At 31.3% G+C, this 14,804-nt stretch overlaps 4 protein-coding genes across 4 annotated transcripts; all 4 read right to left on the bottom strand.

The window, feature by feature from the left end:
- Positions 1-86: 86 nt before the first annotated feature.
- CABS01_02736 (uncharacterized protein) lies at positions 87-1,688 on the bottom strand (the record flags this gene model as incomplete). The annotated part of the gene is made up of 3 exons (XM_060536114.1): positions 87-680; positions 737-1,338; positions 1,403-1,688. The coding sequence occupies 3 exons, from the start codon at positions 1,686-1,688 to the stop codon at positions 87-89; spliced, it is 1,482 nt and encodes a 493-aa protein (XP_060394026.1).
- Positions 1,689-2,640: 952 nt separating this feature from the next.
- Positions 2,641-4,393, bottom strand: CABS01_02735 (FAD binding domain-containing protein; the record flags this gene model as incomplete). The annotated part of the gene is made up of 5 exons (XM_060536113.1): positions 2,641-2,915; positions 2,987-3,195; positions 3,267-3,694; positions 3,772-4,242; positions 4,304-4,393. The coding sequence occupies 5 exons, from the start codon at positions 4,391-4,393 to the stop codon at positions 2,641-2,643; spliced, it is 1,473 nt and encodes a 490-aa protein (XP_060394025.1).
- A 2,318-nt stretch (positions 4,394-6,711) lies between these two features.
- Positions 6,712-6,864, bottom strand: CABS01_02734 (uncharacterized protein; the record flags this gene model as incomplete). The annotated part of the gene is made up of 1 exon (XM_060536112.1): positions 6,712-6,864. A coding segment is annotated over one exon (153 nt), but the record flags the coding sequence as incomplete, so codon positions are not given.
- Positions 6,865-7,260: 396 nt separating this feature from the next.
- CABS01_02733 (uncharacterized protein) lies at positions 7,261-7,410 on the bottom strand (the record flags this gene model as incomplete). The annotated part of the gene is made up of 1 exon (XM_060536111.1): positions 7,261-7,410. A coding segment is annotated over one exon (150 nt), but the record flags the coding sequence as incomplete, so codon positions are not given.
- Between the last annotated feature and the right edge of the window lie 7,394 nt (positions 7,411-14,804).

Genomic DNA, 14,804 nt, shown 5'->3' with positions numbered 1-14,804 from the left:
CATCCCGCAGACTATGTCATCAGAGTAAACGCCCAGCCCTAAGCCCCAGATTTGCCCACTATCAGAAGCCAACATGCCATGACTCTTCAGTTGAAGCCAAGGTTGCCAATCGTAACAGACTTGATGTTCTGGTACTCTGCCAGTCCATACTTGCTGCCCTCCCGGCCAAGTCCACTCTCCTTCACACCACCAAACGGTGCCTCCGCCGCGCTGATGAGACCGGTGTTGACGCCCAGCATGCCGCACTCCAATCGTCTCGCTACACGCATGACTCGGGAGATGTCTTTGCTGAAGAAGTAGCCCGCAAGGCCGTACTCTGTAGCATTCGCCAGCTCCACGGCCTCTGCCTCCGTCTTGAAGGAGAAGATAGCCGCCAGCGGGCCAAAGGTCTCATCATGTGCGACCTCCATGTCGGTTGTGACTCCGCTGATCACTGTAGGCTCGTAGAAGTACCCCTTGAGCCCCTCTGGTGCCTTACCGCCTGTGTGAAGGACGGCACCCTTCTTCAGCGCGTCTTGTACGTGGGCGTCGACCTTTTGGACGGCAGCGGCGTTAACGAGGGGGCCCTGTGTAACGCCCTCGTCGATTCCTCGACCGAGCTTGTACTGCTTTACGCGGGCTACGAGCTTCTCGATGAATTGGTCCTTGACCGCCTCGTGGACGAGCAATCTGTTTGCGCACTGAGGATATCTGTTAATCCGACTTCTAGGATATCATTACCTTTGGAGAAACTTACCACGCATGTCTGTCCGGAACATCTGAACTTGCAAATCAAAGCACCCTCGACAGCTTGATCGATATCCGCATCATCAAAGACGATGAAGGGGGCATTTCCGCCCAACTCCATGCTCACGCGCTTCATCGTACCCGCCGCAGCCTTAGTGAGCATCTTGCCGACCCCAGTTGACCCAGTGAAACTAAGCTTTTTCACAATGGGGTTGTTAGCAAGCTCCATCGACGCCTCTCTATCTTTGGTAGGCACCACGTGGATGATATCTGACGGAATTCCAGCAGCGAGCGCCAACTTGGCCAGAGCCAGTGCACTGAAAGGGGTTTCGCTTGGTGGCTTGATGATGACTGAGCATCCCGCCGCAAAGGCCGGGGCAATCTTGCGGGTGATCATGGCTGCTGGGAAGTTCCAAGGGGTGATGATTCCGCAGACCCCCACTGGCTCCTTGAATGTCAAGACGGTGGTGTTGGCGTAGGATGAAGGGATAGTGTCGCCGTACGAACGTGTCGCTTCCTCAGCGAACCAAGAGATGAACGAGGCAGCGTAAACCACCTCGCCTCTAGCCTCGGCAGAGGTCTTGCCATTCTCCAAGGAAAGGATCAAGGCCACTGAGAGGGCATCAGTATGTCAATTCCTGAGCAGGTGGTTATTTAAAGTTGCAAATCCACTCACAATCGTCAGCGTTGGCAATAACCAAGTCGAACCACTTTCTGAGCAGGGCACCTCGCTCCTTTGCTGTTGTTGACTCGTGGAACTTGGCTGACCCCTTCTTAGCGCTCTCGATGGCATCGACGAAGTCTTGCCGGCTTAAGTTGGCGCATTCTTGAAGGACCGTCGCGCTTGACGGTTCGTAGACTGGGAAAGTCTTGCCATCCTGGCCATTCTTCCACTCGCCGGCGACGAGACCGGAAGAAACCAGCAGGCTCTTGTCCTGGAGCTTTGCGAAGACGCCTGTCATTTTATGCCTTCAGTGATGTGATGTGCGCTTATGTCTGGCTTTGTGCGATTTATTGGGAGGGAGGAAGAAAAGTGGAATAGCTGGTTTAAGACTCTACAACACGGGAACTTATTTTTATATATCCCGCCGTCTTCGGTCATGTTTCTTGGTTTCCTTGGATCACCCCATTCCCGTAGCGGTGACAGCCGAGCTTCGGAGCATTGCGGGGACGCGAATCGACGGCGATCCGGCTGCCGGTCGTGCATCAAATCCACCGAGGCTCATGCAGGAGATATTGGCGCTAGTGAATACCTCGGAACTACGGAGGGCAGTTTATATACAACCCCGCAGTCGAAACAACTTCCCTTAAGTCGACACTTTACGAGTGCAGGCGGGCTCGATCAATCGAGAATTATCCTCGGCTCCATTCTATTAGTCATGGGTACTCCAGGTTACCTTTCTATCCCATCATGCGCGCGGGATAGAGCGGGAATTTCCTCGCTCCCCGGCCGGCCCGGCCCCATTTGATGTGGGTCAACCGGCCCGGCGGGTTCCGACCAACTGAATCTACCGGCCCGGCCCCGATGGCATGACAAGACTGAATCCGAATGATGACATCCGGGTAGCCGCGTGGGATTTTGTACCATAAGACGTTCTAATTGTGGGATCGACGTCATGCTTCAGTCTATGACAACTTGCTCTTCCAAACGCGGGGCAGGAGCTACTATTTCTGTCCATTCGCGGATTGGTATACGTGGAATGGCAGTCTGTCCAAGATACAAGCATCTTTGAGTCGTAATTTGAGATATAACCAGCGGAATTTAGCTGGGTACAGCCGAGACATATCGTCGTTCATTATAATTCGGCTCAAGATCCGTCTATGTACATAGAGCACGCGTTTCTGAAGGCTGGAATTTGTTGACCCGTCATTCTATCTAGGTAGCCTACGAAGTGGATGGGTCTTGAACAAGACTCAGTTCAGTTTGAACGATCCTCTAACCAAGCCTTGAGAAGTGAAGATTCCCCGCGGGTCAATTGATCTCTGGATCTCTTGGAGCCTGTTCTTATTGTTCTCTCCGTATCCTGAAAATGGGTCTTGATTATGATTCGCATAGTTGATATACAGCCAAGGATGCAGCAAGTCCATCAAGTCGGCTTCTGCCTTGCCTCGGTTGATGATCCGGTCGGCATAGGCGTACATGGCCGCATCATCCTCCGACTTAGACCATCCAAGAGTCAGAAGCGCAACTTTTCGGTGGTAAGGAGAGTCAGTATGTGCTCTACTTCGATAGTACGTAAGATAAATGGCGGAAAGTAACTCATCAGCGGGCCATCGGACTCGACTCCGAGAGAGTTTCCTCCTCTGACCTTCATGGCATCGATAGCATTCTTGTGCAAGGCCTGCACAACAAGCGAGGACGAGAGACCCGGAGTGGTCTTGACGCCCTCAATCTCTTCTGAGTAAATGTTGATCAACTGCTTGTGCAGAACGCGGGAAGGGCGGAAAGTGAAAGAAGCATAGACGCGACTGCATTCCGGGCAGTCAGAACCTGTCTCAATGGGCCGGCAAATGTGCTGAGGGTTCGGAGGTCGGCTTACCGTAGTCCATGCGGAGAGACACTGTCAAGACTGTGGTTGCTCATCCAATCGACTCGAAGATTGCTCGTCTCATAAGGGATTTTGTTTAACTCGGTGAAGACAGGTGGTTCGACGATAGGTTCATAGTACGCTTGCGAGACGCTCATGCTGAATCGGCCGTTGGCAACATCGTAAGAGTTGCGAGTCCAAAAGGACATGTATGTGTCGGCAGCTAAGTTGGTCGCAAGTTGATAAGACTGATCAACGAGCTGGTCGGTGAAGTTAGTATGATAGGTCCTTGCACCACCCCATTTCTGTCCTTGCGGCACAAGCCGCGAACGAAAGTTGGTGATGATGCCGAAGTTATTACCACCCCCTCGCAAAGCAAAGTACAGGTCTGGGTGGGCAGTCTCCGAGACATTGACAATGGTGGCATTTGGCAGCACAAGCTGTTGTATAGTGAGTCAGCTAGGAGCTTTCTGTAAGGTAACGCAACGTGTGTTGCCTATGAAGTCGAGGTGCTTACTTGATACTCCCACACATTATCCACAGCCAAGCCGTATTGCGGTCCAAGATCGGAGAGTCCGCCGCCGATCGTGAATCCGGGAAGTCCAACATCCGCAGTTCTCCCGCCAACCATCGTGAGATTATGCTTCTCCAGTGCCAAATAAGCGTCGCGAAGAACATGACCAGGTCCGAGATTAGCTTTGGTGCGGTCTTCTGAAATCTCAATATGGTCCATGAGGTGCAAGTCGATCGTGATACCACCGACTGAGTTAGAAGCATCCAGATTTGTCATGTGTCCCCCGCCTTTGATCGCGAATCGGCACCAGTTGTTGACAGTGATCTCAACGACTCTCGAGACCTGAGACGCGGTGGTCGGCTCTACGCGGCAGGCGGGGAGAACCTCCTGCTGCTTCATGTCCCATATCGCAAAGGAAGGATCGTTGCTACCTAAATGTACGGCAGAGCCGAACTCCTCCATCAGTTGAGAGCACTAGCTGGTCGATCAGTACAGGTAACTCTTTAGAGGGCTCATAAAATTGAGGATATCTCACTGCTTGACTGCATCCCGCAGTTATGGAGGTTTCAGACGCAAAACCCAGCCGAGTCTGGGCAAGGAGGCCGAGGATGTACCCGATTGCCATGGTAATAATTTCCGGATAAGAACTCTTAATCTGAACAATGGATGAAATGAGTGGGAGGAATAATCGATTCACTTTGAAGGATTGTTGCTGCATTTATCTATTCCCAGACGAAGTCACTGCACTAACCCTGTGACTTCGGGGGCCTGATGGATATCGATGATACTTGGTCACCAGCATACAAGGTATCGTAGCATTCTACATCGAGCTGCTGCTTTAGGAAAGAAGCTGGGTATAGCTGTATGCTGATAGCTCAGGTCGGGATCCATTTCATATATGCAAGCGACAAGAAAGACTGTCGTCATGTGGGATCAACGCAGTCAAGCGGACCCCGCGCAACCCACGGGCTTTTGAGTTGACACTAAGAAGGTGCTCTTCAACTGCCTATGTCTATGGGCGATCCAGCATCAGGATCAACATGCTACGTCCGGATAGGCATCCGTAAGTGCCTTGCTAAATGTCTAAGTACCTTATTATCGAAGAAAGTTAATTCTTTCTAAGTTATAAATATAAGAATATAGTTTTAATAAAATAATATAATACTTACTTAGTACTTAAATTAAGATATTTTTTAAGCTTATTATAAAAGAAAAATAACTATATTATTAATTACTTATTATCGAGGTCTATAAGTAGTATTATAGTTTTAATTATAATAGCTTTATTTATAATAAGTAAAAAGTCTAATTATAAGTCTTTTAAAAGCCTCTATTTAAAAGCTATAAAAGCTTCTAAGTATATTAAGTTAAAATACTTATTAAAATATTAATAACTAAACTAATTTTATAATAATAGCTTTAATAAAAAAAACTAAGAAACGAATTAAAAAACTAATACTAAAATCCTTATTAACGTTAAGTACGATTTATAAAATATAATAATATAATTATTACAGCTAGCTAGTTATAATAAGTATATTAATAAAAGTTAAGGCTACGAATACTAAGTAAATAGTATCGTAGTTATAAATAGCTTTTTTAAAATTATATTTATAAATCGTAAAATAAGTAAGGCTTTAGTAATTAATTATAAGCTTATTAAAAGGGGTTCTTAATAAAAATAGTTAAAAGTAATCGTAAGATTTAATACTAAGTTAATTACTAAAAAAGCTATAAAAAGTCTATCCTTAAGCTTAGTTTAAGTTTATACTATATATAAATTTATTTATAAATATATCCTTTATTAGTAATTACTTTTATTTATTAAGTAATTACTTAGTAAATATTAATAAGCGATTATTTAGAGTAATTATAATAATTACCTTATTATATAATTACTATTTTCTATTTATATATAACTTATTTATAGTTCTTTTATTCTGTAAAAGTCGCCTTATATTCTTATATTTTTATATATATAATATATTATAATTATTATAAGCCTACGGGGCGGGCCCTAGTCTTAGTTATATATATTAAGTCGTAATATTAAGTCTCTTTTTTAAAAGTCTTATTTTTATAAACTTATAAATAAGTTATTATAGTTTAAGTTAGGGCTCGTTAAGTAATTCTTTTAAAAATACTAAGATATTTACTAGATTTTTAATATATTATTAATTAAAACTTACCCTCGAAATTAAAAAGCGAGGATTTAAAATCGTAATACCTTATTTATTTTATTATTCGTTAAGATAAAAATATAAAATACTAAAGGGTAAATTAAGGTATTATAAATATATATATTATAGTTATTCTTATAATACGACTACTAATACTATATATAATTATAAATTTCTTTCTTTTTTTATTAGTATTTTCTTATATTAATTATATTTATAATAGATCGTTTTTTATTTAAAACTAATAAGTTAGAACGTAAAAAAGAGGTAAAGGAGCTTTTTTTTTAAAAACGAGTAAAAGCCTTACGTTATATATAAACTAAAATAAATTAGTCTTTATTAAAATTAAATTATTTTTTAAAAAAAAAAATAGTATTTAAAAAAGGAAAAGTAATTCTTAATCCTCTTAATATTATTAATAAGGATAAATTAGCTACTATATAAAAAGCGTAGTTTAATAATACTTTCGGAGTAATTAACTAAGATACTATAATAGCTAGGAGTTTTAATTTTAATTTTAACTTTAATATTTTAAAAAGGATTCTTAAGAGTTCTAGAGGTTCGTAATAAGTTCTTATATATTTTTTTCGTATTTATAGTTTTTCTATTTAATTAAAAATTCCCGTATTTTATTCCTAATTTTATAATTAATAACTTATTTAATTTCGTACTCTAATTAGTTTAGTTTAATAATAATATAATCTTTTATATATAAACCTCTTAATATAAGTTTAAGTAGTAAAATATAAAAAATAGAATAGTATTATATTATATTTAATAATTTTAATTTATAATTAATTAGTAAGACTTTTTTAATAATTTTAAAAAGTTTAAGTTTTTTATAATTTAATTTATTACTTAGTCGTTTCGTTTTAATATTATAATAAAAGAAATAAGTACTATCCCCCTTTTTTAAAAATAGTCCTCTAATCCTTAATCTATCTACGTTTTTTTTTATATATTATTATATAAACTCGAAGTTTAGTAAGGCTTATTTATAAATCTCTTTAAATTTATTTATATTTATTATAGCTTTTATAGCTTATAATCCTTATTATATTTCTCTATATATTATTAACTAAAATTCGTAATTAAAATAAAACGGAAATTTTTTTATACTTTTACTAACTATATTATTATATACGAACTAGGTTATTAATAAAAATACTACCTAATTATCCTAGTTAAAGTTTATATAATAATAAAAGTATATCTTAAGGATCTAGTTAATCTTTTCTATCTATCTATTAGTTTACGAATAAAATAATATTAATAATTTATAGTTTATACTAAGTTACGAAATTAGGGATTTTTAAAACTTTAAAATAAATAGCTTATTTTTATTAAAAATAATTTCTTTTAATAAACTATAGTTCAAAAATATAACCTTAATAAATATATATACCAAGTCTTTTACAGTATTTAATTTTTTATAAGGAATAAAATATATAAACTTAGTAAGTTGATTAATTATAATTAAGATACTATCGTATTATACTTTAATAAATAGTTCTCTAAATTTTAGTAGTTTAATAATAAAGTCCTATATAATTAATTACTATACTTTTATTAGTAGTTATAATAGTTATAATTTACTATAAGGCTTATATAGGCTATTTTTATTTTTTTTATAAGTTATATAGTTTTTAATTATTTTTATAATTTTAATATATATAATAGATTTATCGTAGTATTAGCAAATCCGTTTTTACGTTTTAATAATTCCTTAATAACTATATACTAATATATTATAAATTTTTAAAATAAGCTTAGGGGTTATTTTTTTAATCGAGCTAATATTAATCTTTTTAATTATTATAAAGAGCTTTATAATTAATATAAAGCTACCGTTTTTTTTTTACTTAAAAATAACTTATATTTTTTTAAGAACTACGATTTCGTAGTTAGGTTTTTTATTAAGAGCGTTTATTCTATTATTTTTTAAACTTTTTTAATAAATAATTCGGAAGTTATATTTAGATAGGAGTTCGCTTTATTTAACTTATTATTTATTTAGATTTTTATTTATTATAAAGTTTACGAGGTTTTTATAATTTATATAGATTATAATTTCGTATTTAGTTCTAAATAACTATAGTCTCTATTCTTAAAATACTTTAATAATTATTATTAGTTTTTTATTATAGATTTACTAATTTAATTTTATTCTATAAAATGCTTTAGAATAAAAGTAATATAAGTAAAGCTTTTTTTATTTATCTTATTATCCTAAGACCGTTCTTATAATAAAATTTAAAATATTAGTCTCGATTTCGAAAGGTTTTTAAGGGTTTAGGATTATAATAACTAGTTTAAAAACGACTATATTTTTAGTTTTAATAAATACTTCTTTATACTTAGGATCCTAAATAAAGGGGGTATCTTTTTATATTAAGTTATTAAGGGGTTTAATTATATTAATATAGTCCTTAAAAAATCGTTAGTAAAAATTAACGAATCCTAAGAATTCTTATATATCCTTAACGTTTTATAGTATAAGCTAGTCCTTAATTACTTTTATTTTTAATACTTATATATAAATTTATTTTAATATAATAGTATATTTAAGGAAGTTTACTTTTTATATATAGAATTCGTATTTAGAGAGTTCGGTATATAGCTTAGCGTTTTAAAGTTTTTAAAATACTATATAAATATATTTTTTATATATTTTAAGGTCGGGGGAGAAAATAAGAATATTATTAATATAAATAATAATAAAAATATTAACATACTCCTAGAGTACGTAGTTAATTATTATTTAAAAAGTTATTAAAGTATTAATAAGTCTAAAGGGTATAACGAGATACCTAAAAAGTCCTCTATAAGTTTAAAATACCGTTTTTTATTTATTTCCTTTTTTAATCCGAATTTAGTTAAATACTTTTTTAAAATCTATAGTAATAAACTAATTAGCTTTATAAAATAAATCTCTAAGCTTAGTAATAAACAGTAAAGGGTAGTAATTTTTTTTCGTAATTTCGTTAAGTCTCTTATAATTAATAATAGGTTTTAATTTTTTATTTTTTTTTTAATATAAAAAATAAGAGGAATTTAATAAAAGAATTTAACGGTCGAATATATCCTTTTTTAAGCTTTTTATTAATATATTTATTAAATTATTCTTATTTTTCTTAATTTATTAAGTATATTAAATAGAACCCGGGTTATATCCCTTTTTTAAGCTCGATTTTTATATTCTAATTATTCCCCCCGACGGAGCAATCCGCCGGGGCCGTACCGTATATTACGTATTAAGGAAAACTAGGTATATTACGCTCTATACCTAATTACTAATTAAAATAGCTCCTAACCTTCCGCTACCCGTTTAGAGGGCGAGCTATACCCACTCTAATATATATAAGACCTCTTAGTACTAGCCCGCGTAGGTAGCTAAATCCCGTATTATATACTCTTTCTTATTAAGGGTTAGGGGACCCCTTATATATTCTTTTACGTTTATAATATAGCCCGTATTAAAAGGATTTCTAGCTCTATAGAGTATAATTTCTAAGCTAGCGTTAATATATTAAATCTTAACGTCCGTACTAGCCCGGCTATTTACGGCGTTTATACTATTACTTAGCTAAATTCCGTATTACTAAAAAGTACTATATTACTCCTTAGGTATACTTACGTTAGTTATGATAGCTAGGGCGTCGAGGGGGCCTAATCTATCGAGCCCTAGAGGGGGGGACCTATCGAAGGGCATCTTTAGTCCTAGCCCGCTAGTTACTAACTATATACTAAGAATAGAGTAGGTTCTTAACGAGTAGTAGTTTATATATTAATAGGTTTATTTAGTAGATTTATTTAGTAAATTTGTTTAGTTTAAATAGAGAGTAGTTTTAGGTAATATTAAAAGCGATAAAAATAGAAAAAAATCTTTATAAGCTCTAAAGAGTAGTAGATATTAGCCTATTTAGCCCTTTTTTTAGAAACCTCTACGTCGCTATTAAAGTTTAGAACTTTTATAGTTAAAGAAGGCCGCCTCTAACTATTACGGCCGACTATTATAGCTAACTATTACGGCCGACCTTTACTATCGACCTTTCTAACTAGCGCCGCTACGTAAATATATTACTTAGCCTATTATTAATAAGTAGTAGGGTAACTTACTTATCCTAAATTATATAGCGGTTTTCGTATTAAAATCATGATATTACGTTAAGCGCGTACTTAGGGTATATTATATATATTATATAGTTAAAAAGTATATTATATTATATAATTTCCTTTAAAAGCGTAATCCCGTTAAGGTCGATCTTTTATACCTATAAAGCTAGAAAAAAACCACTATATATCCTAATTATTATATTTTAATAATCCTATTTTTTTAAGTTTTATAAATAGTTTTATATATATTTAATACTCCTCGAGTATAATCTAGAGTTATTATAATTTTTAATTATTAGTATTAGTTATAAACTTCTTAAAGCTTTTTATTATCCTAATAAAAGCTATATATCGTATTTATTCTTGTTTTTTAAAAGTTTTTAAAAATCCGTTTAAACCCTTTTTCTTAGGTTATTTAGTAACTAGATTTTTTTAGAGGACCTAGTTAGTAATCTAATCTATCCGTAGGTTATACTTTTATAATTATAAAATTTTTAAAATAACGTCGATATTTCTTATCTTTATAATATCGTATTATAGTTATTTTTATTAGTTATTAATATATATCGAGAGGTATATATTACGACCTAATACGCATAATAAAACTAGGGCCTCGCCCTATAGGACCTATAGCGATTACTATATTATATATATAAAAATACGGACTTAGGGTAACTCCTCTTAGGATAAAAGAACTATAAATAAGTTACGTAACTACGATTATATAATAAAATAAAGAACGGATACTTATAAATAAATAAAATAAACGATTATAAATAAATAAAATAAACGACTATTTAGTAAATAGTTAAATAATAATAAATAAGAATATTATAAAAAATATATTTAAAAACGAGATTTATATATAGTATAGACTTAAGCCGGGCTTAAAAATAGACTTCTATAGCTTTTTTAATAATTAACTTAGTATTAGATTTTATAATCGTTTTTAGCTATTTTTATTAAAAACCCCTTTTAATAAAACTATAATTAATTACTAAAGCCTTATTTATTTTATAATTTATAAACATAGCTTTAAAAAAGCTATTTATAACTATAATACTATTTATTTAGTACTTATAGCCTTAATTTTTATTAATATATTTACTATAACTAGCTAGTTATAATACTTTAATTACTCTTATTTAATAAGTTTATTTTATAAAAACTAATTAAATAGTATAAATAATATTTTTTAAAGCGACTCTATTTACCTCTTTAACTAGCCCTAAAAAAAAAGGACCTATTCTTTTTAAAAACCTAGATAAAGAAATAAAAAATATTAAAAACTCTAAAAAAGAGCTCGATTTTATTTTAAAAATCTACGCTACTATATAAAAACGTTTTAAAAAAAATAATAAAAATATTACCTAAATATAGGCTATATTTAATAAAATTATAAACTATTTAGAGATTAAAACTAAGGAGGCCGAATACTTAACTTAATAAGTTAATACGCTTTAAAAAGCTATTAATATTATTATTACCCCTTTTTAAGGAGGATAATAAAAACTTAAGCTTAATATACTAGTTATTTATAATAGTACCCTAAGAACCTTTAAAAAATTTCTAATCTAAATTAAGAACTATTAAAATATTATAACTTAATATATATAACTAAAACTAAGGCCCGCCCCGTAGGCTTATAGCGGCTATAATATACTATATATATAGGAGTATAAGAATATAGGGTAACTTTTACGGAATAGAAGAACTATAAAATAAGTTACGTAACGATAAGAGATAAGAAGGTCCGTATACTAAAGATACGGACCCTATTTTTTTAAAATATAAAACTTATATAATTAGGATACGGGGCCCGTTAAGTAAATATATAAATAAAGGATATATTTAAAAACGAGATTTATATATAGTATAGACTTAAGCCGGGCTTAAAAATAGACTTCTTATAACTTTTTTAATAATTAACTTAGTATTAGATCTTACGATTATTTTTAACTATTTTTATTAAGAGCCCTTTTAATAAAACTACGATTAATTATTAAAACTTTACTTACTTTACGACTTATAAATATAGCTTTAAAGAAGCTATTTATAATTACGATACTATTTACTTAGTACTTATAGCCTTAACTTTTATTAATATACTTATTATAACTAGCTAGCCGTAATACTTTAATTATTCTTATTTAGTAAGTTTACTTTTTAAAAAACTAATTAAATAGTATAAATATATCGACCGTTAGTAATAATAGTACGGCGTAGCTTATTAGGGTAGCTATACTTACTATTTAATAGTTATATAATATAATACTTAAACTTAAGAATAAGAACGAGTAATTTTATACTTAGCTTATAGCGCCCCGACCTCTTTTAGTACTTAGAGCTAAGTACCCTAAACTAGAACTTTATAATAAGTCCCCGGATACTCTTTAAGGATTCCTTACCTAAACTAGGGCCTATTTACGCTATTATAGGACCTTTTTTATTATTAAAATAAATAAGGTCTACTACGTAGTTTTATTTTTTAAAAAGGATACCCTTACCTAGTTCGAACCCTTTATAAGAGACTACTTTAAGAACAAACGTAATATTTAAAATAAAAATACTAAAAAAATTTTCGATAACTATAACGAGTTTAAAAAAAAACTTAAAAAAACTTTTAGTAACCCTAATAAAGAACGAATTACTAAATAAAGGTTTATAACTTTTATATAAAAAGGGTTAGCTAGTAAGTATACTTTTAAATTTAGATAGATTACTTCTAAGCTCGATTAGGGTAACGAAGTACTTATAATAGCTTTTTATCGTAGCTTAAAAAAAAAAGTTAAGAATAACCTCTCTTATTAAAACCGACCCGATAAACTCTATAATTATATTAATATAACTATTAAAATTAATAATCGACTTTACGAACGACGCTTTAAATAAAAAGGATAGAATACTTAAAATAACCGAGCTAAACTTAATAGTAAACGTAAGTATAAATTAACGACTATTATAATAAGGTATTATAACGGACTAATAAATCTTAGCATTATTAAAAAAGAATAACCTCGCTAAAAAAAGGACTTTAAATATTATAATTATAATAAACTAGGATATATAGCTAGAGATTACTAATAACTTAAGCGTATTTAATACTAACCTATTTTAAAAAAACGAGCTAATATCGTAAATAAAAAAACCCCCTATAAGTAACTCTTATAAACGGCTTATTATAATAATAATTATCTTACTTACTAAGATAGTAAAGAATAAATAGGATAGTACCTAAAGCGACCTAAGGATAAAGGACGATCCGATATTATACTATTTATTAAAACCTTAATAATAATAATAAAAGAAAAAAAAATATCCGCTTACCGACCCTATATTTTTAAAAAAAATAATATTAAATATATTACTACGCTCTCTTAGATTTATAAAAATATAAAAAAAAAAGCTAAGATAGACCTTATTATAAAAAATATACTTTATTTTTTTAAAGGACGAATTTAATAAAAACGCTTAGCTAATATAAAAAAGAAGCTCTTTAAAATTAAAAAAAGAAAACCTAATATTAAAGAAATTATAAGTAGCCTCGTTTATATAGTATAATAAAACTATATAAACTAAAAATAATTTACTAAATTTAAAAAAGGACCCGATTTAAACAAAATCCTAACTAAGTCTATTTATATAATACGAAAAGTAAATAGTAATAAAAGTTTATTTATAAAGTTAAAAAATAACTTAAAAACCTCTCGTATAAAGATAAAATCGAAGTAATTAAGAAACTAATTCTTAATTTCGGAATTATAAAAAAGGGAAAAATTAACTTTAATTTTAAAAAAAAAGATATTAAAATAGGAACTAGTTCTTTTTATTTTAACAAAATAAAATTACTTTATAATTCGGATAAACTTCGTAACGTCGCCTAACAATATATTTAAATAGAGATTAATTATAAAGTACTACCTAGCGTTAATAATACTAGTTCTAAAAAGGATAATAACGAACTATAATATAAGTATATTTATCTATTCGAGGATAATTAAACTATTTAGTTCTACGGAACTAAAAAATATAAAAAGGTTATAATAACCCCCTATACGGATAAAGATTACTCTCTACTTAACCCCAAAGACCCCTTTTATAAGAAATTATTTTAAGTAGAATGCCTAAATAATAAATACCTTTAGTACCTTATATATAAATAAAATAATCGCTTCTACTTATAAAAACGTAATAATAAGCCTATTAAGGATATTTATATAAAAAACTAACTACTTAGTTAGACGTTACTAAGCTTTAATAATAGTAATAAAGTAATATTCGGCCCAGACCCTAGCTTTTTTATAAAATACTTTAATAATAAATATATAAAATAAGAAGATTATAAGTACGACTAATACTAAGTTTATTATATTAAAAAAGCTAAGGCCTAAAAAAAATAATAAAAACTACGTAAATAAGGTACTTAATAAAAAAAACGTATATTAAAAAACTAAGAAAGCTAATTATAAAAGAACGACGAAAAGTAAGAATAAAAAAAAAGTTCTTATATATAACTAAATAATATAACGACGCATATTTACGAATTAACTTTAATATTTACGAACGAGTATTAAATACTATTATTAATAGTAGTATATAAAAAAGTTATATCTTATTAAGAATAGTAAATAAACTTAACTTATTATAAGTATAAAAAGATAACCTATATTAATTATAAATAATAAAAAAAGAACGAGTTAACTACGACTATAAATATATTAATTAAGAGACCGTATACTT

This window comes from Colletotrichum abscissum (assembly GCF_030869225.1).
Source record: "Colletotrichum abscissum strain IMI 504890 chromosome Unknown Scaffold_5.1, whole genome shotgun sequence".
In the NCBI taxonomy this organism is placed as follows: domain Eukaryota; kingdom Fungi; phylum Ascomycota; class Sordariomycetes; order Glomerellales; family Glomerellaceae; genus Colletotrichum; species Colletotrichum abscissum.
This window is presented reverse-complemented; position numbering and strand designations above follow the sequence as displayed.